The sequence below is a fragment of the Dysidea avara genome, chromosome 8 (assembly GCF_963678975.1).
Source record: "Dysidea avara chromosome 8, odDysAvar1.4, whole genome shotgun sequence".
Classification (NCBI taxonomy): domain Eukaryota; kingdom Metazoa; phylum Porifera; class Demospongiae; order Dictyoceratida; family Dysideidae; genus Dysidea; species Dysidea avara.
In genome coordinates this window covers 20,437,417-20,463,248 of record NC_089279.1, presented here as the reverse complement: position 1 = coordinate 20,463,248, position 25,832 = coordinate 20,437,417, and the positions used below count along the sequence as shown (strand labels likewise).

At 39.2% G+C, this 25,832-nt stretch overlaps 1 protein-coding gene and 1 long non-coding RNA gene across 5 annotated transcripts in view; one reads left to right on the top strand and one right to left on the bottom strand.

The window, feature by feature from the left end:
* The window catches only part of LOC136265131 (Y+L amino acid transporter 2-like), a 48,556-nt gene that overhangs the window by 4,038 nt on the left and 18,686 nt on the right, over positions 1 to 25,832 (top strand). For all 4 annotated transcript variants that reach the window (XR_010705403.1, XM_066059926.1, XM_066059927.1 and 1 more), the window contains 6 exons: positions 6,857 to 6,982; positions 7,788 to 7,887; positions 18,022 to 18,066; positions 18,802 to 18,931; positions 22,931 to 23,037; positions 25,074 to 25,170. Coding sequence is in view for 3 of the 4 variants with exons in the window: in XM_066059926.1 (XP_065915998.1) it covers positions 6,857 to 6,982; positions 7,788 to 7,887; positions 18,022 to 18,066; positions 18,802 to 18,931; positions 22,931 to 23,037; positions 25,074 to 25,170 (605 nt within the window). In the remaining variant the exon portion in view is untranslated. The remainder of the gene's footprint in view (positions 1 to 6,856; positions 6,983 to 7,787; positions 7,888 to 18,021; positions 18,067 to 18,801; positions 18,932 to 22,930; positions 23,038 to 25,073; positions 25,171 to 25,832) is intronic.
* Positions 1,706 to 5,006, bottom strand: LOC136265134 (uncharacterized). Its single transcript, XR_010705405.1, has 3 exons — positions 4,923 to 5,006; positions 2,066 to 2,359; positions 1,706 to 2,014 (listed from the first exon to the last, which is right to left on the bottom strand). It is a non-coding gene; the product is annotated as an uncharacterized lncRNA (long non-coding RNA).

Here is a 25,832-nt window from a genome sequence, read left to right as displayed (position 1 = left end):
GCTACAAGAAATCACCCTGTAGAGAGATCAGCTAGAAACAAATCACCCTGAAGAGAGGTCAGCTACAAAAAAATCACCCTGTAGAGAGATCAGCTACAAACAAATTGCCCTGTAGAGAGATCGGCTACAAACAAATCAACCTGCAGAGAGATCAGCTACACACAAATCAACTTTTAGAGAGTTCAGCTACAAACAAATTACCCTGTAGAGAGATCGGCTACAAACAAATCAGCCTGTAGAGAGTTCAGCTAAAACAAATCAACCTGCAGAGAGATCAACTACAAACAAATCACCTTATAGAGAGTTCAGCTGCAAATAAATTACCCTATAGAGAGATCGGCTACAAACAAATCAACCTGCAGAGAGATCAGCTACACACAAATCAACTTGTAGAGAGATCAATTACAAACAAATCACCCTGTAGAGAGATCAGCTAGAAACTACACACAATGTAAGGAGTTCAGCTACAAATAAATCACCTTATAGAGAGTTCAGCTGCAAACAAATCACCCTGCAGAGAGTTCAGCTACAAAAAAATCACCCTGTAGAGAGTTCAGCTAGGCGAAGTCACCTTATAGAGAGTTCAGCTACAAAGAAACCATCATGTAGAGAGTTCGGCTATAAAGACACCACCATGTAGAGAGTTTAGCTGCAAACAAATCACCTGTTACAGAGAGTTCAGCTACAAAGAAACCATCCTGTATATAGTTCAGCTACATTTCAAGTCACCCAGTAGAGAGATCAGCTGCAAAAAAAATCCTGTGGGGAATAATGAGCATGTAATAAATATATGTATATAATTTGTATAATTACTAATAAAATCAAAAATAATTGAAGTACTAAAATTCTTCTTTAAGTTCTTTTCTTCTTCCTGTGGTAAAGAAAAAAACACATGGGTTAAAAAAGCCCCAAAGCCAGCCATAGGCCGGCTTTGCAGTATACAAATACAAAAAGAAGTGATATCTAATCAAAAACACCCAAGCTGTAAAAAAAGGTGCGGCCCCCATAAAGGCCATGGTGAAAAAAGATGTGAAATCCAAGGTGGCGGCCAAGAAATGGCTGTGATGGTAGGTTAATGGTTACATTTTAATAACGGCAATTCAGGTGAATTTTGTGCCGCTTGGTCTTGGCACCAAATTCACCTGAATTGTTGTTGTTAAAATGTAACCATTAACCTACCATCACAGCCATTTCTTGGCCGCCACCTTGGATTTCACATCTTTTTTCACCATGGCCTTTATGGGGGCCGCACCTTTTTTTACAGCTTGGCTGTTTTTGATTAGATATATGTAACATAGAAATTTCCCATAGCCTATCAGCGGTCTGCACATTCACTCTAGCTTTGCCAGCTCTTTTGTTTATAATGTTTGTAAATAGCAATGAGTGGACATTTTAAACAGAACTACTTCTCACTGTGCACACTTTCAAACAAGAAGGTAAGGTTACACATATTTGCAAAAAAAATACAGTAACTGTAACAAAAGTTCAAAGTTATACCATTCAATAAACTACCAAAACTAGCACACCTTTTTCAAACACACATCTTTAAACAGGCTGTAGGATCAGGTATCCTACAGACCTTCAGCACTTATGCTTAGTAAATTTTTAAAGTATGTAGTAGACTACAGATAGCTGTGCGTATGTGCCTGTAATATAAAAGACAAGGCATGGAGAGGGCAAGAGCCAGTGGCGTAGCCAGACTTTTTCCATGCCAGGGCACTGGGCAGGCAAGCCCTTCAACCATGCAACACACATACACATGTCCATATTCATATGGACATCAATACAGCATTTTAAAAATGTGTATGCATCACTACGTATACTATACTTTACCTACGCTACTGTATGCATGACTAATGTACTTTAACCTTACTCTAGGTGAACGCTAGCTAGCTATTGGCCTTCTTGTTCCATATACAAATCTCTTTGTCTTAATACCAGACTAGGAAGAAACCGAGGCGCTATTAGCTAGTGTTGTATCATGTGATGACTATGCTCTGCCAGTGCCACAGCCCTAGAAATAAAAAAAAAGAAAACAATTGCTATCTGAACAAGCATTCCATACCACTTGAACTATCACTTATCTACGTGGCTAGGCAGGTGCTAATGCTTCAAATATCTTGCCTCCATTCTCTGATTCGAGTTTGACCGCACCAATAGTTACAGAAGTTAATCCATTTGTTAAGTGTCCATCCCACTGTACTGGAAGATAATAATCCTTGTCCTTCACTCTTTGTCACAATGCTGCGCAGTTTTTGTAATCACATGATCTTGCTTCTATTTATTGCCTCCTATTATTTGTACACGATTGATTACTCATAGGGAAAATCCCTTGGATATTCCCATCTCTGTCCATTGACTAGTCGGAAAGAAATACATTGGCGAAAATAATGTGGTTAGTATTGTGTAAGTTATGCTATCTACCGGTATTCTTGTACAGTAATAAGTACACAGAAAAATTTGGAATTTTCAACCAGAGTTGGGACCATAGCACATCGATAAAAAGTACTGAAGCAAGCTGGGGTAGTGCACGATATTAAAATAATAAGAAATGTTATATCGCTACTGTGCTCAAGATACCATAATGGAAATGCACAGTAGGGATATAACACTTCTTATTGTTTTACTGTGATTTAATATCATGCACTACTCCAGCTTGTTTCAGTACTTTTTATTGATGTACTATGGTCCCTACTCTAGTTGAAATTCCAAATTTTTCTGTGTACTTGTTTGTTAACTGTTTTGTAAATAATTATTATGACTGGTGAACCCACACATACCGCATCTGAAATGGTACTGCACGCTCCAATTATCGTCTGAAAATTGAAGTATCCATTACGCTTCGTTGTCAGCTATATTCAATGCATTACGCAGCATTTCGAATCAAGAACTGTTCGAAAAGCACCTCTGCAATCCACGCATACCGAAAGAAAGTAATGGTGCCACGCGCCCCAGTTATATCAATTATCGTCTGAAAGTGAAGTCTTGAGTGAAGTATCCATTACCTTGTCAATTACGCTTCTTTGTCGGCTATGTTCAACCCATTACACAGCAGTACGAATCATTGAAAAGTACCTCTGCTATCAAAATAGCCACTATGAAAACATGGACGATTTCCATTTCGAAGGGAAGCCATCACATGCTACTGCCAAATCGACATTTTTCGCTGTCAGCAAAGATGATTGGGACGTAAAGGAGGACACTGGTAAGTCCATGAAGAATGCACTGTACATACTGCGGTATTCCAAAAGTCACCTGTTGGGCTGAAGCGACGTCGAACAGTGAAAAAATCAAGCCCGTTGCCTTAGCCGTTATTGAGTTACGCTTGTCTGAAGGCATCAATCAGTCAGTTACTCAGTCAGTAGAAAATTCCATTAAATAAATGTTTAATTTCCGTAGCTGCTGAAAGCGTTTCAGGTCAATCTGAAAGCTTGTTTGGGTGTAGTTTTACCTAACCAATACTGCCTCATCGTCATCAGGAAAAATTGAAGCTGGTTTTTGGGTGATGTTATTCCATGGGCCACGCCTACTCCTTTGTGGTCCCTGCTGTACAGTACTATCGTACTTTGTGATGGAGTAGCTAGTTAGCTTTAATCCAGCCCATGTCTTTAATTCTCTGGGTGGCTGATGGTGGGGCAAAATAGTCTGATGCCAGGGTAATTTCCTGGCTTGCTCGGGTTTGGCTACGCCACTGGCAAGAGCCCTCTCCATGTGTACTACTCTATGTAAACACTTTTAGTGTTTGAAAAGGTGTTTGTGGTCGAAAAAATGTGTTTGAGCAAGATTAATTTTCCAGTAGTCCAGTCCAGTGACACCCGTGAGAGAAAGTGGCAAACTGCATGCTAGCACTGGGATTTTTTCCTAGAAGACAAGCATGCAGCCTGATTGAAGATAAAAGAAAAGACAAGGTGCAGAAGGTCTGTGCTCGTCAGAACCCCAAAAGGCATATCCCACTTGAGAGTTTGTTATTGTGGTGTAAAATAGTAAATGGTGGCTGTGCGCTGCTTCATTTGTCCTCTAACCTTGCAACTGTGGTCAGGCAGGCAGGAAGGCAGGCAGGAAGGCAGGCTGTGAGGACTAAAATTTGAGTTTTAGCGATTTTTAAAATTGTATATCTGGCCACCTGTAAGTATTTTGCGATATATTATTATTATTATTATTATATCTAGGACCGCGTCACATACAACCAAGTACATACACCAACGTGACAGCCCCCCGGTGAGGCTATTAGGTGGTGCATGCATTATCCCCAAATCAACTCAATATGTCACAGTAGTGACAGATATAACACAATAGTGGCATCGTAACTAAAGGCCACCAGTAGCTAAGTGCCAGTACATCATTGGTGTGGTATAAATGGCACAGTGATGTGTACAAAGTATATGTATACAAAACGTACAGGAGAGAACTATACATTATTGCAGTATTGTATGCAGCAATACATTATAGGCAACATCACCATGCAGATAAAAATTATTAGCCAATATACAGCAATGCATATCAACATCAACTAGAACTAAGTAAGGTTCATCAGTGATGTAGCAATGGCACAGTGATGGGTGACACACTATAGTTATGCATACACAACTTGCAGGAGATAGCTACACAATGCTGTAGGCGTATGCAAGCCAGATGAACCAGATAAAGGAAGACAGCCAAGCCACTAGAGCCTAGTAGCTACGCCAGGTGAAGGCAAAAAAGATTAAGCACGTATTGAATTGCCTGACACCAACACAAAGAAAGTTCGCCATGCCAGCTGCACAAGACAAAATTGTTTACTTGTATTTTATATGTAACTGTAAGCTTATTGTAAAGAGCGTGGCATATGTCAGTTTAATGTTTTCTAGTATTGTTTATTTACGTGAATGAATCCACTGGCAGCTGGCATGGAGACTTGAGATGTTACAAACATAAAAACTTACTTGTAATCTTCTTGTTTACACAAGTGGCTTCTGGCTCTCCTGCGCGGGCATCACTAATCTTCTTCGCGCAATATGTAAGTAATTGGGGCCGTGTACACGTGTAAACATGTGAGTACTGAATATTTGTCTCCGCTGAAACGCCCTTTCTCTTGGTTCTACAGGCGTACAAGTATTGTTGTTCATTGTAACATATAGAGAAACTATTTACCATGCCAAAAATCAGGGGAGTCAAGCCGTCTAGTGGAAATTCGACTTCACCAGCGTTCTCATTGGATAAAGAGGAGAGCGACACGTGTATCACCTGTAACAAGTTAATAACTGGTGATGCGTTTGAGTGCGTTTGGTGTAGAAAGTGGCAGCACAGAGTTTGCATTAATTTAAGTGTTGGGCAATATGGCGCTCTTTCTGATTTACCAAACAATATTGTATTTTTCTGTTCTCATTGTTTTTACAAATTGCCCAACGCCCTAATGGCTTATGACAACACTAAGGAAGTTTGTGATGTAATAGAAACTAAGCTGAACTCTGTGCAAATGGATCTATTAAACAGATTTGAGGACTTGACAGAGAAAGTAAATAATTTAGTTAGTTACAGTGAACAAGGGCCTGATACCGCTATGGTAGTAGAAAACACTGAGCCATCTGAACAAGTGATCCATAGCAAGGAGGTAACTGTTGAATCAATAGCATCAATGACTGCAGCGATCATATCTGAAGAAAAGGAACGGGAGAAACGGAAACTGAATTTGATTGTGCACAACCTTCCAGAATCCACATCAGCGGAAGCCAGTATTCGGAAGAACGAAGATACTCAGAATGTCACATCCTTGATTAATAAATACATTGGAGTTAATGCTCACATCAGTAATGTAACACGGATTGGTAAACAGACTGGAAGGCCCAGACTCACGAAAGTTACTTTGTCAACAAGAGAGGAAAAGTTTAAAATTCTCCACAACAGGTTGAACTTGCGTAAGAAGGAGCACCCGACTCATGTCACTAAAGTATTTATAACACCTGACTTAACCCCACAAGAGCAAATACGGAACAAACAACTACGTGCCAGGCTAAGTGAGCTCAACAAGCAGGATAAATTGTATCGGATTAATGGTAAAATAGTTCTAAGAGAAGCTTCCTAATTTAGACCAACTCCATCATATCAAGCCATATAATATCAAGATCAAAATACATCTGTAGCTACAGAACAGATTTTAGCGATGCAGTGTCTCAAGCAAGTACTGTGATGAACTTGATCAGAAACTCTTGAATAATTTTGTAAGATATAAGATATATGCTTCATACTCCTTAATGGAGGTTTTGCATATTAAACTTAATAATAATAATTAAGCAAGGGTGTGGTACTGGGCGTTATATAGAATTACACGTATGGTCAAGTCATCAGCACAAACAGGAGCGACGATTATACGTTTGTGCCTTCATTCACAGGCGAATCTATCCCCAGTTAGTTCATGTCTCTAGGCCTCGTAGTTTTCTCAAACATTAATTATTAATTATTTAATTATTTATTTATTTATTTATTTATGACGTAATTTTAACCGCGTTTCGTATTATTCTTAGTACTTGGTTGTATAAGGACTAGTACTATTCCGTAAAGGTGATTTTCATTGCCTAAAATGTCTCTAGGATGATTTTTAAAAGTGGAATTTTTGGCGTTGCACAAAATTTTCGAGGGGATCCCTACTTAAACGGTACTACCGTGCTGTTTGATACTACCCTACGGTTTGATGTACTTTAACCAATATACAAATACGACCACAGGATAAAACCGTTTGAAAGAATGACTTGAAAATCAGTGTGTGCATGGACTAATTTTGCTTTTGAGAGAGTATTTGGGCTGCATGAGGGTGGCACTGTGTTTGTTGTTGTACTTACTGTACATGTACTGAATTAATGCACTTTGTGTACAAACATAGGTGTGTTGGTACTACTCAACTGTTATAGTACTAGAGTAAGTGCTATGATGGGAGCTGGCCTGAGTCTTGTGAAAATGATTGCAGCAGTAGTAATAATTGCTTTTGGATTGTGGTATTACCACAATGGTGAGATGTATTACTACATATAACATATCGTATATATGTAATATGTACTATATTGAATATCTAAAGGCTTCCTAATTATTGGCTGTTCGACTATTACGTACTGTACATTGTCAAACTTTGTTAAATAAATAATAGTTATACAGGCAGTCTATGAAAAGCAAATTATAAGCTCAAAGACCCGAATCTGTAGTGCACAAGCAAAACGAGGGCACTACTAAGGGCCTGAGGGTTTATAAATTCCATGGACTCTACATTTTGTCCGTTTAAGTACTTTACACTCTATTTTACAGTGCATATACTGTAGCTTAGATTATATTTACCTCATCCATGGCTGTTTCTGCTATAGACATGGCAAACGGCTAGTTTTCTCGCAATGATACTAGCACTATGGCAACTGACGAACTCACATGACAAAATAAGTACCCTTGTTACATCACAGCATGTCAATAATGCGTACTCATTGGATAAACCTATAGATTGTGAACATAAGTTACATTGTGCCTGAAGACGTGAATTATATTACAAAACAAGGCGGAGTATATGAGATTTATTACCCACCCAAAACAACGATTGATATAATCCACAAAATTAAAGAAGAAAAAAATGCTGTATAGATAGGAAACCATGTGTCACATGGAGTAACTTCCGTTAATAACAGTTTTCATCTTTACATAATTGTTGTGTTTGCTACAGCTACGTACGTTCTGAAAAAAAAGGCAGATCAAGAATATTATTCAAGAGCACTAGCAACTTTTGTGTTTTATTGTATTGCAGATATTAAATTGTTACTTTTATTTTTACTCAGCCCCTGAAACTCATTCTGTTGGATTGTTTAAAGGCACAACGAGTAATCCCACTAAAATAGTGTTCGCTTTTTATGCTGCTTTGTGGGCTTATGATGGATGGTAAGTTAGCAATACAGAATAATTTATGTGTTGTTCAATGTACATGATTTATGCAGTGTTTTGTATTTTTGCTAATGAAAGGTGCTCTCTATAAAAACTTGAGACCCCAATTCCTCATGCCTTAATTATCATGAACACTATTGATTGATTTTTTCCACAGTTACACCCTATACATTCATTCCATTTGTTTGATACACACAAGTATTCGACATATCAATTGTATATAGGTTGAAAGAGTGTGCACTAACAAAATGTTATTCATATGCTATACAACCTATACATATACATACAGTAGTGCTTTTCTAAACAAGTTATTGTGGGGTTTGCTGGTTATAGTGGTATATTTCCAGCCTTATTAAGGTCTTTAAGTAAACACAATGAAAATGTTATTATAAGAAAGCTAACCTTCAAAATATACACCCTCTAATAATAGTTAGACACTCCTAATTGGTGTCTTTGTGCCTCAGTAATTATTGACATCAACTCAGGTTTTTTAATCCTTGAAGACACCTATTAGGCCACTGCAAGTAAATTATCAGTGTCACGTCCACTGCCCACATCTGGTTACTGTCTCTAAATATTCTATCTTCCATTATTTTCTGGTTATTCTTGCATACTGCACAGGCTCAGTAAAAGCCAGTGTCTGCTCACGTGTAAACAGTACTATCAAATCAGCATAAATTCACTTTTGCATTATTCTTGCAACTTGAAGAAGGTACATGCTTTTATGCAGCATTTTATAGCTGCATGTGCTAGGCAATAATGGCTTGATAAGCTGCCAGTCTTATAACGGAATAATGGAATGGACCACCCACCCACATGCAAGTATGCCTGAGTCCAGGACAGGAAACAGAGAATTTAAGTGTCTATGTGTTTAGACAATGGCGTATAAGCAGTAAATTAGTATAGAGAGGTTACACTGTACAGAGGGTATTTCAGTGAGCAAAAGATATGATGTCGCGCAGGCCATGGAGCGTGAATAAAGGTTTGTAGCTAAAGTCGATAAAAAGTGTATTTGAGGCATTTATATATATAGCTATGTGTCAAGGAGTGGTCACTACCAATAGTCCTGTAGAAGTATCTACAACCAGGATCAAGGGTTTTGATTGACGAAAATATACCTTGATTTCACCTTACAGACAGCCTTGATTGCTTGATAATTCAGCACATATTTTTGTAAATTCTCGTTTTGCTTGCGAGCTAGCTTATTCACCACTTTCTAGGACGTATTGATCGCTTGATTCAGTGCTAATTTACCTTTTGATCCCTTTTGATCCCAGTTGCAGATGGTTGTACAAGACTATTAGTAGTGACTACCCTTTGCGTGTGAATGGCAACGAACGTGATTAGCCAGTGCCAGCATGGCTGTCTAGGTTTACAGAGTGCACTTTAATATGGCAAAGCCCACAAACTGAATTAATGGTTTTTTTGATTAACCAGGTACCACGATGGTCTAATCCCCACTGAGCTAGACACAGATAACGGGTACCTGAGTGTAATTTCTTTCTTACAATCTGCTCACAATCGCATCGTTTCCCTTGGTGTTTACTGATTTGCTAAATACTAATTGTCCACAAGAATCTAATTGCATTAGACTACTGTACCTGGGATTGCGTACCAACTTCGTCAACATGCCAATCTGTGTGTTGTACTTTAATATACAGTCTTCCGTTAGTTATCGTACATGTTTCCTGTAAAACTGGCCATCTCCTGGTGTCTTTAGTAATACAAAAGATTTAACCTCTTCAACATTTAGTAGACAGTAAAGGATATACACTAGAACACCTCTCAATAGACTGAATTACCAGGAAAACGCTTGAAATATAACATAAGCAGCATGAAGAGATTTTACAAGCCTCAAACTTTGTGATATTTTACCACCATATTTCATCGAGTAACGACTCGGAAAACCAGGCTACAATCATCATACCTATCTTAAACCATCCGTCTGTTTCCACTCAAAAAGCAGTTTCATAGTGAGTGATAAATTTAGCCACTGAGATTCCCAAACACCTTCCAAGCAACATGAAGTGGATATCACTGTTGTACCACTCAACCCATTCTGATTTACTGGCTTTGATACTTAGCTGATCAGGATCTATCTTCTAGCCATTGGAACTGTAGAGGGTAACGGATATGATGCTGTAGAGCCCCAGTACTATGTCACCTACTACAACATTTACATGGTACAAAGCAAGCTGTAATGGAAAAGTACTAACAAGTACAGCACGGATCCTTCCTTTTAAAACCAGTAGTACACAATCCCGGGTACATAGTATGCTGTGGACCACATTGTGGTTGTAAACAACTATCCTATTAAGTCAAATGTCTTACCAGTAAGACACTGGATACCAGGTTTTATAAGAGACCTCCACACATCAAAGGAAACACTGTATGCCATTGTCTAATGAAAGTTCATTAACCCTCAGGTCACCCCAAGGATAGCTGTGGCTGTCTTCTTGCGAATCACTTTAACTGCTGCGTACTTCATTCAATGGTTAACAACAACAAGGTACCATTAGGCTTCTCTAGATGAGTTCAATTGAAAAATGTGGATTGTTCTGCAAGTGCTTTATTCAAAAGTTATGGCAATATTTGCTATTCGTCTTGGCCTTTCTTGCTTCTTGATGAACTCTCAATGTACAAAGTGATAACAATAAATTATTTTCAACCATAGTAGTGTACTACATCTAACGATATACCAGACAAGAGCTTGACAAACTGGACATAATCTTGGAAAAACTTTAAGATTTCAAATAAAATTTCAAGATTTCCATAAGATCTTAATTATCGTTAACTTGTTCAGATTTTACCAGTAATCTACAAGATTTCAGGCCAGGGTCCCTGAGATTTAGACTATTAGCTCATTGAATTAACAAGCTTTTACGGATCACGTGGTTGGTAACCCTATACAGTAAAAATAGAGTGTGCTATTACAGTTAACCAGACTAAGGTCACGTGTTGTCACACAAAGACTAACTTACTATTTACGCTGTTCGCTGATACTTGTTTTGTGCAAATTGGAGCTTGTTCATTAGGTGCAAATTCTATTTTTTGTGTACTAATCAAAGTGATAATTGTGGCCCTGTTATAGAAATAGAGACAAAGCACCAAAGCCAATCCTTGTGTTGTCACCTGGCACTACAGATCTGGAGACAGTGCATGTGCATCCACATGTTTATTCAATTTCCCTAAAAAATTTAACTGGTTACAATTACAACACACCTGTTTCTCCAAAATATCCTATTTAGTTTTGCCCCCCTGTGCTAGGTTCGTGATTGTACAATTCACAGGCTGGTAGGCAAGATTGCGCTGCTCTTGTCACTGCACCAATCCAAAAACTATGTCCTGCATATTTCCGAGAATCTAGTCCTGCCTGGTCCAATGTTGCCCGTATTGCTGTCACTAAATGTTCCCAAGTAAGAAATCGATCCTTTGTGAACCAGAAGAATGGGCCCTTGTCAGGACCTCTCTGCACCATGTATGCTAGGACAGCAGATACCAGGCACAGGTTGCCATCTGCTTTTCCCAGGTACACTGTCACACCTTTCCTGAATGGGTCTGTCTTTGACGCCTTAATCCTGACCTCCGATTAATCATGCTATCTACTCTCATATCACCGTATGATAGATGTACCTTTTTATCATACTCGCTGTCTGTTTCGACCACTACTTCGCTTGAGCGGAGAAAACATGCACACTGCTGCCCAAAGCATGACCGCCTTTTCCTGTTCCGCATCACCTTCCCAAACTTTCTTCAATGCTCATAAAATCTCTGGAGTTATTGGCAGTCTCACCTGGTTTTGTCTGGTTGCTGTTCTCTTCTTCATGCCCTTAACCACAAACTCTAGTTGCGGAATTCCTGTTACGTTTGGGTCCCCGAGATCCAACGATATTTGGGTGTGTCTTGTAGCTGACAAGTAGCTCTTAACAGTTCCCACCGACAATCCCTTGTTGTATAGAAGCGCCACGAAGTACGTCAAGTTCGATTCCATCATTGGAAATGGAGTTACATCAAATTTACAGCAAAAATCTACATACCACTTACTCCCTGACTTTTATGTTCTCTGTGTTGATTTAGCTATTCCTGCTGAAATCAGCTTGCTAACAGTTGGGACCAGGTTGCTGATGCCTAATCCAGTCGTTCCTTCATTAGCAACTTCACCAGCTTCTCGGGAATCACTTCCTGGTTGGCTGCAGCTTCTGGTATCTGTGATGAAAGGACACTCAGGTTATTGCACGAAATTGTGTCTGCCAGCCCATTATACTTCCCCGGGACATGCATTTCCTTCACTTCAATGCTAAATTGGGTCTGAATGAAAAACAAACAACGCAGCAAATATATCATCTTTTCCACTTTACATGTATCCCGAGTTAACAACTGTGACTGCACCTTCGTTGTCACAATGTACCAATATCGATGATTGATGCCATTGTGGCCCCTAGACTGCAGACGCTACTACTATTGGCACTAGAGCTGAGTGATACTGCCATTTTAGTATAACGATTCATACTAAAGCCACTGTTCACAATACTGAATAGTTCACGATAATTACAAATAGGTCAATCATAGCTGGTGCCATATAGTGTATTGCTCAGCATTCCTGCAGGAAGTCTTTAAAGGTATCCAGGTTATGACTTACAAGGATTCTTAGCCAAGTATTGCATAACAAATGGATTTAATGACAGTAATGCACAGACATGGTATCACAATAGTTAATAGCAAAATATTGCAATATCAGTACTTTCAAAATACGCGATATATTGCTAAAATGATAATTTGCTCAGCCCTAATTGTTGCAAGCTCTTTTAGGGGTGATTCCATCTTCCCCCACTTTGCAAGGGCATCCTTGCACATACTCTCGACCAGCTAACCTGTAGCCACCGTTTGCCCCACAATGCCCCCAACCGAATGCTCCTGGCGCATCTGTCCAGATTTCATGATTGAATTGCTGTGATCCGCCGTACTCTCACAATATCGACACTCCATTCCACAACCACATGAACAATGCCCATCACATTAGGCCTGAACGTACTGGCACATTGAAGCGGATGTGATGGTATGGCTGGGCAGTTTGGGCTAGCTTTTGATACAAATGTCTGAGGAATGTCTTTCCCGGTCTTACTACCTTGCATATATGAGCCAGTTTACCCACTAATGACTCCATGTAAGGCTTAAGGCACAAGTCCTTGTATTTCCAGTGTTGAATTCCCTCTGCAACTCCTCTAACTTGGACTGAGATAGCCGTAGCTCCATTGCTACTGCATCCAACTCAAATCCCAGAAATGTCAGACAAGAAGTAGGGCCCTCTAGTTTGTTCAAGGCTACCGGCAAGCCCAGTTCCTCGAAGGTGTCTAGAACATGGGCTACACATGCCGCGTAGTCTGTACTGCCTACCAGAAGAAAATCATATAAGTAGTGGATCACAAACTGTATACCCCGCTCTCTCAGTACCCATTCCACTGCATCTGCCAGGGCCGTAAATAATTTTGGAGCTGAGTGTAGCCCAAATGCCATTGTTGTATCAATGAAAAATTTGCAGCATTCCCAATAGCCACCGATCTTGTGGGTGGATAGAGACATTCCTGTAAGCCTGTTAGACATTGGTCTTTGCCATCCATGTGTTGTGCCCTTGTGTTGCCACTTCCCGTGCAGCATCCTCCACCTTGACATATTGCAGAAAGCATAGCTTGGTGTCTACCCCATCATTTACGCTAGAACCTTCCGGGGACGATAAATCCACTATAAGTTTCCATTTTCCCGGTGTTCCCTTGGGAATTACCCCAGATTGGTTGATCTGGACTGAGCCTGTGAGAAACAGGTGCTACTCAAATGGGCCAATAACCCTGCCTGCTGCACATTCTGTCAACAAATAATCTGTTACCACTGCAGGATTCTGCCTAGCTGACCTCATGTTCTTACCCATTGGTTTACATTGCTTGTTGCAGTCAAACTCAATTTGGAATCCCTCTCTGATACCACTAGTGATGTCCCTAAACTGGTGGTCGCAAGTGCTCTCTCCCACATTTTCTACTTCAAAGGAGTAATCATTTCCATCATCCAGACAGGTACTTTTCCTTGACACTCATCTGCAACGGATACCATCATAGATTTCACCGTTGTTATTTGCTACTCTGTGCGACCCTCGATTGTGACCCCTGCCCTTCATCTTGGGATTCCCGACAACTTCCCGACAACTTCCCAAACCCTTTGCTTGTCCGTTCCCGCTGTGGCTACACCGCCTGTGATACTCAACCGCTGTTGAATTATTCATAATGTTAACAATAGATTAATAAGTGTGAGAATAGCTATCGTAGACCATTCCTGTCACTTTACTTCTTTTCTTCAGTAGGGTGGCCAGCCCTGTTCACTGTTCTCGTCCTGAATCCTGGTGGTCCTGGGGGTTTTCGGGCCCATTGGTACACTGTGGCTGGGTGATTTCCCCCGAAGGTGCTGCATACGTGTGTGTGGCGACAATGTGGGAATCGATATCTGTTCTCGTTCCAGCACTTCCCTGGACCTGCACACCTCTCCTGTAGGTGGTAACTGCCTCTACCCTTGCCTGCTGTGACTTGCAGCCAGGAGCGACACTTGTGGTCTATTGTCTGTTTCGCGGAGTGAACAGTCTCTGGTTGTGTGTTCATGCGACATACAGAGTTCGTACCCCAAGCCCGATGGTGCCTCTCCTGAGTAACAGGAAGCATGAAGAGTGCTATTGACTTCTGACCAATGGTAGTTCCCTGATGCTGCTGCCTGCCTGCGAAATGTTGCGTCGTACAGCACCCAGGTTTTTCCTTGAAAACGCTGTGCCTGTCCCACGATCGCCATCATATAGGCCATCAGCTCTGGGATTCAGTCCGGGTAGCAGCTAGCACTGATATATAAATCCCAAAACATTGCACCCATGTGAGTATATCCGTCACTGTGTCTAGGCGATGGTATGATGACGTTCCACCTGTTGCAAGGCTTGAGCTGACGTTTGGTGGTACTCCCGGATTGGCCAGCGGAATACCTTGTAGATCACTCGCCGTGGGGCATACTCACAATGGACCTAATAAGATAACAAAGAACAGGAAAAGGGCCAGCCTTGTGAGTTCAAGTCGACCATCGCCCTCTCTTGTGCCTTATTACACTTGCTCCCCAAAAAAAAAGAAAAAAAAAGCCTAGGAGTGCTCTGGTAGCCCCATTCACAAAAGGTCCTCGAAGCTCCATACTCGAACCTGGTTATTTGTGTGACCTGGGACTTCCGTTCAATACCCTTCTTAGCCACCCACCTAACCTTTGCGTATTCGGTCAGGAACACAACTGTGTTCGTCATCCCTGAGCACCAAGGGGCTACCGGGAGAACCCTTTTCTCAGGCAGGGGCTTCTTCTTACCTCCGCTAGTGCTGGATTTCTCCGTTGCTGGATTGTGCCCTTGTGTAGTCTTCCTTAGAGTTCTGTCCAATAACTTCTCGATGAACGCCTCCAGTTCATCAACCCACACCACCTTGGGTGGTGGTTCAATACCATCTCCTTTGTCAACCACTAGGTCTGACCTAGTGTCCCTCTTGTCTGGGAGTTCCAGTGATGCCATTGAGTCTCGTCTCAAAATGAGAACAGATCACACTGCTGCCTTGTGTATGTTCACTCTTTGCGCATGTGTGCTTTGATTTCGTGCCATACGTGATTCTTTCTGATTGAATGCCTCTTTCCGAATTCTGCGATGCTGGGACTACGATCGACCAGTTAACCTGGGTTTGACTTCTCATTTTGCGTAATAGGGCTAGCCTCATTTTCTGTGGTTTAAAGTAGGGCTGAGCGATAATATCGATAGTTCGATACTCACGATCAAAAAATCATTATCGCGATATGATAATTACAGCTTACTATCGCGATATTGTTGTAAGATTACTAGAAACATTGTTACCAAGTTTATTTAACTGTTTTGTAACTGTGTAGGCTTGCTTATTTGCGAAATGTTTGGTTGCAAGGATATAACAAGCGGTGTATTTATCGGCCACCCACACAATTATTCGATCGCTTCATGAAGGGTCTAGAATTCCACTAAAAATGCTGCTTGAGAAGCTGGCTTAGCTGTTTTATAACTACTTGGCTTGCTTTATCATGGAAAAGTTTGGCTGCAAGGCTGTAACAAAAATTGTGGAAATGTTGGCCGCCCACACAATTAATTACAATTACTGACCTAATTGATGCACTTACAAGAAACCAAGCAAATAGTAAGCATTGAATACTTGTAACTTGACTGAAGATCATTCAAAGTGTAATTATCGTGATATTATTGTATCGTGAATAATACTTCAATATCTATCGTGATAGTGAATTTTCTACTATCGCTCAGCACTAGTTTAAAGCTTGTTTGGTCACGCTTTTGGGACGTACAGACTCATAGTTTTTCCATACCAATTACAGAAAACTGAGAAAGTGCCACAGCCTATAGGCATACTGTACACTTAAAGATGGTTTGGCCATTAACAGCAGCCTATATGTACATGTAGGTTGAAAAAGATGTGACATCAAAGACTGGCAGCCAAGAAACGAGTGTATTGATGGCTAATATCACTGCAGCCATTTGCCATTTCTTGGCTGCTGCCTTTTGATATCAAACTAGCTTGCTGATGATTTATCCTTTTTCAGTTTGGTTAGATTCCTAATTATTCTTGTTAATATACAACAACATCTCACCACAACTCTTTCATAGTGTCAGCACCATGCACCCAGTATTACCAAAGCAGCGCCAATCTGTTGTGTAATAAAACATGTGTATCAACATTGCAATGTTATATAGTAATTAAAAACAAATTACAAATCCTAGTAACAAAGAAACAAATCTCAAAAGGGGGAAGATCGCTTAGAATAAACCACAAAATAAGATGCAATCCTGCATGCGCAGTTGTATTTAAAGTATGAATCACTGTAGTGTATTTTGATCACTGAGTGGTATAATAACTAGTATTTTCTTTAATGTTAATTTATAAATGAAGTAGGGATCTATGCAATAAAAAGTAGTGAAACAAGAGATGAGTGGTGGTATTACAGCATAGCTCAGTGGGAAGTCCCTACTTTGGCATTGAACAGAATAATTATTATAGCTAATGTGACAAAGTAGGGACTTTCCCACCAAACTATGTTGTAATACCATCATTCTTCTCTTGTTCCACTTTTTATTGCATTGATCACTACATTTTTAAATGAACAATTTTTTAAAAACTACTAATTTGTTTAGTTGTTTTTTTGTTGTTGTAGCACAGCTGTTCTATTAGAAAATCATATATGACTGTTGTATTAGAGAAGTGTTGTATTAGAGTATCTCGATTCAACAAAGGGGTGTGCATCTAGCTAGACCAATAAGAGGTTAGGTCAACTTGTTTACTGTTAGGTAAATAACTAGATTGTTAAGAGGTGTGTCTCTGTTTTCTATCACTATTAGTCAACCTAGATCTTTATTTGATGGGTGTGGTCACAAACGTACATGTATGGATCCCAATCGCAAAGTTGCAGACATCTGGTTAGTATATCTCTTATAGTAGCGCCAGGACTGAAGCGCTTCTGAAATCCAACTCTGAAATAATTCTGTGGTGTCTAAATAATATTATGCTGCTGAAAGAAAGTGTTGTTGATACAGAAAATTAACATCTTGATATGGTTTCGTTGGATGGAGAAGAAGACAAGCATCCTGGTTGAAAAGTAAAGGCGCGGAGGGCCTATACTCGTCGGAACCCCAAAAGGCACATCCTGCTTGTGAGTTTGTTATTGTGGCGTAAAATGGTAGCCATGCCTGCTTTTTTTAACCTTAGCCTTGCGACTGTGGTCAAACACTGTGACAAAAATTTGAGTTTTGGCGATTTAAAAAAAAAATCTATATCCAGCCACCTGTACGCGTTTTGTTATATTTAATGCCGTAGTATCATATGGACTAGTACTATTCCATAAAGGTGATTTTCATCACGTAAGATATCTCTAGGATGATTTTCAAAGGTGGAATTTTGGGCGACGTGCAAATTTTTGGAGTGATCCCTACTTAAACGTCCTGATTTTGTCTTGAGTGAAGTCGTATAGTCAAATGTCTGTGTTCAACTTATGTTTGGTTAATTGTATACTCTGTTACTGTACGTATGTATTTGTGTTTGATAGGAATAGTCTGAGCTATGCTGCTGAGGAAGTAGAGAATGCTGAAAAGTAATATATCATTGAATACACAGCATATATCATGTAATGTATATATTTTAAGTTTGGCTAATTGACAATTATATTGGATGAAACTTTGCTTCGAGGTAAAATTTAGTATCTAGGTTACTCAAATTATATGTGTATGTTTTTTAGCAAAGAGTAGCTTTGTGATGTATCGAGAATACTTTTAGCACTTAAATTTTCATGATTTCTTGGTAGTGACAGGAGCTCATCAAGTTCGGACTTAATGAGCTCCTGGTAGTGAAAATGTGTTATTCTCTCTCCTCCAATGGTTTGTATTGTACCAACAGCTATGCCATGTGTTCTCCCTAAGATCAGTACTTGCAGTATCATGGGAACATGTATCATGGGATCATGGGAACATGTATCATGGGAAACAAAGAGTGAGGAAGCCAATTTTGGCCAGGACTTGAATTGAAGCATTCAGCAGACATGGATGCTTTTTAGGGGATTTCAGATGTATTTTCTTCACCTGCCCCCAAATTCCATTTTCACTATACAATACATTATATGATAACTCTCTGCTTACAAAACTGTTTATTGTGATTAACGTTTCTGGCATGTAAAGGGCTACTTATAGAAGTTATCAAGGGAAAATGAACTTGAGGGCTTAGGTTAACATGTGTCATAGTATTGTATATTGAGTAGTATAGGATATATGCACAGCTTTGCTGTGTATATTGTATATGTGGACACAGATCTTAAAGTGCTTATATTTTATAGAACTCTACCCAGAGCTATTTTGATTGGATTACCAATTGTGATACTTGTTTATCTCCTTATCAACATATCATTTTTTGTGGTGTTTTCTATTCATGAGATGGAAAATGTTGCTTCGGAGGCCATTGCTATTGTAAGTATTGATGATGTTGTAGTACATAATTATGTCCAATGCACAGTGAAAGAATGCATATGCACACACCCCTGTATGTGAGTGTGCACAGCAACTGGTACCTATTGCATGCCCAATATCCATTTATACTGCCACTGTAAGCTTTTTTGTGATTTGCATGTTTGTTTCTACCCATACAAGAAACAGTTTACTGTCACAACCAATCATTGCGGAGAAATGAAGGCTGTGAGAATACTACATGTACATTTAACTAGTAGACAGGTGAACTTTGCTCTAAGGTGGTTACTATGTGTTGATTGAAACACAGCTACAACGCTTTGTAACCTTTCCTCATCATCATGCAGTAGTGCTGAGCAATATACCAGCATTGTTAGTAAACTAAGCCATACTGGTTTTGTTTACTCATCAACTATACAGGGATTTAACAACTGTAAAAAGGTCTTGTAAGCTACCAGGACACTCGTGGCCTTGCATGTGGTTGCATAGCTAGTTTATCTTTTTGATGTCAGTGGTTGGCTAAGGTCATTAGAAATAACAATTCTTATCAGTTTTAATATCTGATATAGGCTATTAGCAACTCTACCATGTGCATAGCTTAACCTGAGTAACGAGATCGAGATCAAGACACACAGTAGTGTGTCATGCGGCCCAAGAAGCCGGCATGCCACACCATGAGTACATTTACAGGAAGAAAGTAAACGCGATTTTCACATCTTTGTAGCTCCGTGATTCCTTATCCGATTGAAACCGAAGTTGCTACAGAAGTGCCGGCTAGGTAGGGGAGTCCACATTCCAAATTTGAAGAAAATCGCTCCAGCCATTTCCGAATACAAGCAGCCAAAGTTTGGGTTTTTATTCTTCGTTTTTTTCTTCTACTTCTTTTCGCACACTTTGCACAATCCGCCATAAAACACGAATGCGTGCTCCAATCGGGCTGAAATTTGGCACACTTAAAGGGCTCATTAAGGCGAATCTCAGTACCAAGCTTGGTAGGAATCCAATGAACATTCACGGAATTATGGCTGATTATTTGCGTAAAATAAGGTCGAAGGTCTGTCACGCCCACAGGGTAAACCGCTTGTAGGAATGAGCTGAAATTTGTTATGTAGATGGAGTAACTATCGTAGGAGTGCCTTTTTGTGGTTTGAAAGGAATCAAGTTAAAGGCCATCGAGATATAACACAAAACCCAACCTGTGTCACAATTACGCGATCGATTTTTATGAATTTAAAAACTATTAGTTTTCACGCCTACCAGGCAAACCGCTTAGAGCAGTGAGCTGAAAATCGGTGTGTAGCTGGAATAATTATCATAGAAAGTTCTAGCAGTAGTACAGAAGAATCAGATTACAAACCACTGAGTTATGATTCCAAAGCCAACTACGTGTAGCATATGCGAGATCGAGATACTCTAATAGAACAGTCACCCTAATAGAGCATTCAGCTACGTTTATAACTTACTCCATTATAGAATTATATGACATTGTAAGTTATTCTGTAGGGAGTTCAGTTATTCTTATAGACAATTCAGCTACAAGCAAGTCACCCTGTAGAGAGTTCAGCTACAGATATGTTGCTGTAGAGATTCAGAACATTATAAGTCACACTGAAGAGAATTCAGCTATAAACAAGTCATGCACTCTGTAGAGAGTTCAGCTATGAACAGATCACCCTGTAGAGAGATCAGCTAGAAGAAATCACCTTGTAGAGAGTTCAGCTACAAAGAAACCACCATGTAGAGAGTTCAGCTGCAAACAAATCATCTGTAAAGAGTTCAGCCAGAAACAACTTCACCCTGTAGAGAGATCAGCTAGAAACAAGTCACCCCGTAGAGAGAGCAGCTACAAAGAAACCATCCTGTAGAGAGTTCAATTACAAACAGATAACCCTATAGAGAGTTCAGCTAGAAACAAGTCACTGTGTAGAGAGAAACAAGTCATCCAGAGATCAGCTAGAAACAAGTCACCCTGTAGAGAGATCAGCTAGAAACAAGTCATCCTATAGAGAGATCAGCTATAAAGAAACCATCCTGTAGAGAGTTCAGCTACGATCAAGTTACACTATAGAGAGATCAGCTAGAAACAAATCATCTTGTAGAGAGTTCAGTTGCAAACAAATCACCCTGTAGAGAATTCAGCCACCCTGTAGAGAGTTCAGCTTGAACAAGTCACCTTGTAGAGAGTTCAGCTGCAAACAAATCACCCTGTAGAGAGTTCAGCTAGAAACAAATCATCCTGTAGAGAGTTCAGTTAGAAACAAATCACCCTGAAAGAAGTTCAGCTACAAACAATGAGAGTTTCAGCTATAGTTCAGTTATGTAACAAGTCACGTTATTAACTACAGTATGTGATAATCATCATTCAATGTTAAATATACAAATATTTCATCAGACAAGAGCTATACACACAATTACTTCCTTTCTTCCACAATTCCTTACAAGTTAAAAAGAAGCATCAAAGCCATATGGCCAGCTTTGTGGTTTGCAATGCAAAAAGAAGTGATATCTAAACCGAAACAGCCAATCTGTAAAAAAAGAGTGTGGCCCCCAAGATGAAAAAAGATGTGAAACCCAAGGTGGCGGCCAAGAAATGGCTGTGATGGTAGGTTAATGGCAAAATTTTAATTACGACAATTCAGGTGAATTTGGTGCTGAATCCTATTGGAGGAGGCAACACAAATTCACCTGAATTGTCGTAATTAAAATTTTTGCCATTAATCTACCATCACAGCCATTTCTTGGCCGCCACCTTGGATTTCACATCTTTTTTCACCTTGGGGGCCGCACTCTTTTTTTACAGCTTGGCTGTTTTGGTTTAGATACTCTAATACATTATTCACAGCCACACGTGTATTTTTATAGCTATCCTCTTATGGACGTTATCCGCATTGACATCATAATTGGCGAAATGGTCGTGTTTAGTGTGGGCACTTCGTATGTAATCACTAAAATGAGCTTTGTTTGTGGATTTCACAACATGGAACTATTGGATAATAAAGGTAAGAGGCTGATGTGGTGATGCAAAATAGTCCCATCAGACGAAACTAGACTTAAGTTTTGGTATCAACGCAAAACCACGTGTATTTGTCTTGCAATTACATATGTATGCCTCGCCTTGCCCCTTGCTGCGGTATGTAAACATTAACATAGCGAACCACCATCTCTCCCAATACCTTCTGTACAAAAATGTCCACATTATCAGCCGCCATTTTGTGCTTTGACGTCATTGTGCCATTACCACAGTTCTAAAAGTCGATGCAGCAGCTATTCAAATTTGACTCGATGCTTATAAACAGTGTTGAAGCCCTTATTGTCAATATTGATCATTGCATCGCTTGAGTGCGACTACTATTAAAGGTGTGGCATTTGGTATCTTAGCTTATAACAGTCAAGCACAGCAACCGTACCCCTCAATAATTGCATAAAATTATGAGAACCATGTCCTTACTTATCTGCACAAAAGCACTTAGGCATTGTGACCACATCCTCTCTCTACTCTGGCTACGCTTATAGTAGGAGCCCCTTGAAATATCACATTTAACATTTTATTATGGCTTTCCTGTGGCTTCACTAGCTAGCTGTTCAGTTATTAACCATGTTTTCCACAGTATTGTAACTGGATTGATTGTAGAGAAACTTCTTTTACTGTTCTTCATTTGAAACGCTGTGTAGCGATAGGTTGAACATATAGGTGTGGCTGAAAATAAGACGTAATGGTCTCTTCACTTCTCAGTAATTGATGCTTTTGTATACGTGAGTTTTACCATATTTAGGCAAACGAACAAGTACAAGATAATTTTATAGAGACTGAATTGGTGGTTAATTAAATGTTCACTAGTATATCTCCAGGAAGTGTATCTCGGTCTCATTATTTCTATGATCCCTAATTGAACTCAAGATTCCTAATGTACTGGTTATTTCTAAACAACTGCTTGTACATGTATCTGTAATATATAGCATGCACGTGTAACACCATGTGTAATATTCTCTATCTACTCTTAGCCATTTGGATACAAAAGCATGAAAGAAATCGGGCAAGTGACAATTCCATTAATTGTGGCATGTTCAACATTTGGAGCAGCTAACGCTTCAATATTTGTCATTGCTAGGTGAGCTGTAACACAATACACACAGCAATATATATTATATGTTTTACTGTCAGTATAATATACGGTACTTACTAACAGTTAAATTTATCTTGTCTGTTCTGGTGGCTTGCAGGTAAAAAAATCTCCTTCCATTGTGTGTAGATTAATTACTATAAGATCATATTTTGTCATTTTTTAACACTGTTGCAAGAACACTAAAAGTATGTTAAGGGAGAGGGTAAACTCAACCTTTTCACTATTAAAAGATGTTGGTTTTGGTATAGTGCCATATAAAGAAATAATTTTTCCCTTATCATACTACCGTTAACCCACACTGATGTAGGTGTGCAGTTGCAGGTGCAGGCTGAAATGTATCAGGTCCTATAGTAGTAAAGGGGAAAAATTGAAGGTGAGTTAAAATAGTGTCAAGGCCAACCATATAGGCTGGCTTTGGAACTTGCAATTACAAAAAAGTGATATCCTACAAAAACAGCCTAGCTGTGAACAAAAGGTACAGCCTTAATAAGCCTGGGGTTGAGAAATCGAAAGTATGATGTGTTAATGCTAATAAATTTTAATAATGGCTACGTGCATTGTTAAATTTTATTAGCATTAACATGGGTAGTTGGAAAAGGCGGATACGGTCAGACACGGACACGGACATTTTCAAAAAGTATTTTTACATTTATAGAACAGTTATTTTTCATACGTAACGCTGTTTTTACAGCAGAATTTGCTTCTAGACCCAGGAGTCGACGTTTATCCATATATAAGTGCATGTGCGAAGGATACACTATCACTCTAAAGACCATATAGTGTTGTATACGTGCTCTAGAAATCTAATTCAGAGTCATAGAGATTAATCTACCATGTCCTAACCTAATCTCGTAGGCCAGGTCCTTGAAACCCTCCACACTTGGTATAAGCACCTGTGCCTTATACTAAAAGGTGTAAGATTGTGGATTTTGCCTGCTAAGCTAAGTTGCATGGGGCATACAAGCTAATCTCCACAACTAGACTTTAGAGCACATGTACAACACTATTTGGTCTTGGAGTGTTGCTCTAGTCCTTCGCACATGCGCTTAGAAATGGATAAGCGCTATGACAAGATCGATGCCTGGGTCTGGAAGCGAAGACTGCTGTAAAAACAGCGTTAGGTATCAAAAATAACTGTTATATAAATGTAAAAATGCTTTTTGAAAATGTCTGTGTCCGCTTCCGACCGTATCCACCTTTTCCAACTACCCCATTAACACACATCATACTTTTGATTTCTCGACTTTTTTTTTACCCAGGCTTTTTAAGGCTACACCTTTTTTCACAGCTTGGCTGTTTTTGTGCATATATTCTATGACAGGAGTCATAATACTACATTAGTTTGGCAGGTTTGGCAATTTAAAGTGTGATGCATGTGCTGTTGTCTGTAAACACTTTTTATAGCTGTGTTTTTTATGTACATCTAAGTGAATTACATGTAACTTGCTTTTCAGTAAACACAGTTGTGTTACATTTTAAAAGTAACTCATTACTTATTACTATTATGTACTTGCAACAGATTATAGTTACTTATTACCCATAAAATATAGCTGTCATCTGCGCAGCTACCACCTTATCACTTGACATGATAACATTGCTGGCCAATGTATAAATCTTATAGTTCTAATTTTACTCAAGAGAAAACAACTGGTCAGTAAGTTTCAGTCATTAAAGGTGAATATTATTACTTCTTTGTGGCTAGGTATTACTCAGTGGATTAGTAACGAGATTGGTAACTTCATTGCTTGTAGACAACATTACTTAATATTCGACTCTTCATTACTTTGGTAATGCATTACATTTGCAAGTAAAGTAACTTGAGTTATACTACTACTTTCTTTGGCATATTTCATTAGATTACTTAGTACCACAAAAGGTAATAATATTATGTAATGCGTTACATTTTGTAAAACAATCTTTGACACTTTGATACTCCTATGCAAAGTACCATATTGTTTATACAGTATAATTTGTGTGTATAAATGAGCTATACACTTTATTATGATGACTGTTTTTCATAGACTGAATTATGCATCTGCTCGGGAGGGGATGTTACCAAAATTTTTAGCAAGCATTCATACACGTTACAAGACACCTGTACCAGCCTTACTGTTCCATGTACGTACATATGTGCATGTATTGTTTATTAACATATGTTAATGTATGTATGTGTAGTATGTTCATGCCTACGTATGCCTGCAAGTGTATGCTATGCATACAACACATGTGCTGTATGTTCATATTTTATATGGTCCCTGAAATGTATGAAAATATTTCAATCACCTTCAACACTGTACCCTGTATGATCGTAATCATTGCATAAATTAAGTGTAGGAATAGTCTACCACTTTCGTCACCAATTCTCAATCACTCTATTTTACAAATGTTCACAAAGCCAATGGCTGCAATTTGAAGTTTTTGGCTTGTCCAGCTTATCATTCATATTTCTTGTTTTACTACTTTTTATCACTGAAACCCATAAATTAATTTTTATTGTACTACAGACTGTACTTTTTTTGCTATAGCATGGTAGTGACTGCTTTATATATTGATCTTGATCTTGTATATTGATCTTGCTACTGAGCTGTATGCTTGGTTTAGCAAGAATGTAGCATCTACCAGCCAACTGGTTATTAGAATAAACTGTCATGCACAGCTCAGACAGTAGGCAAGTCACAGTGTAATAACTGGAACTGGAATCAGGAATGTAACGGAACAGAACAGAACGGAATGACCAAACTTTTGTTGTGTGCACTGTTTGGGTCGTGTCAGTCATGCAG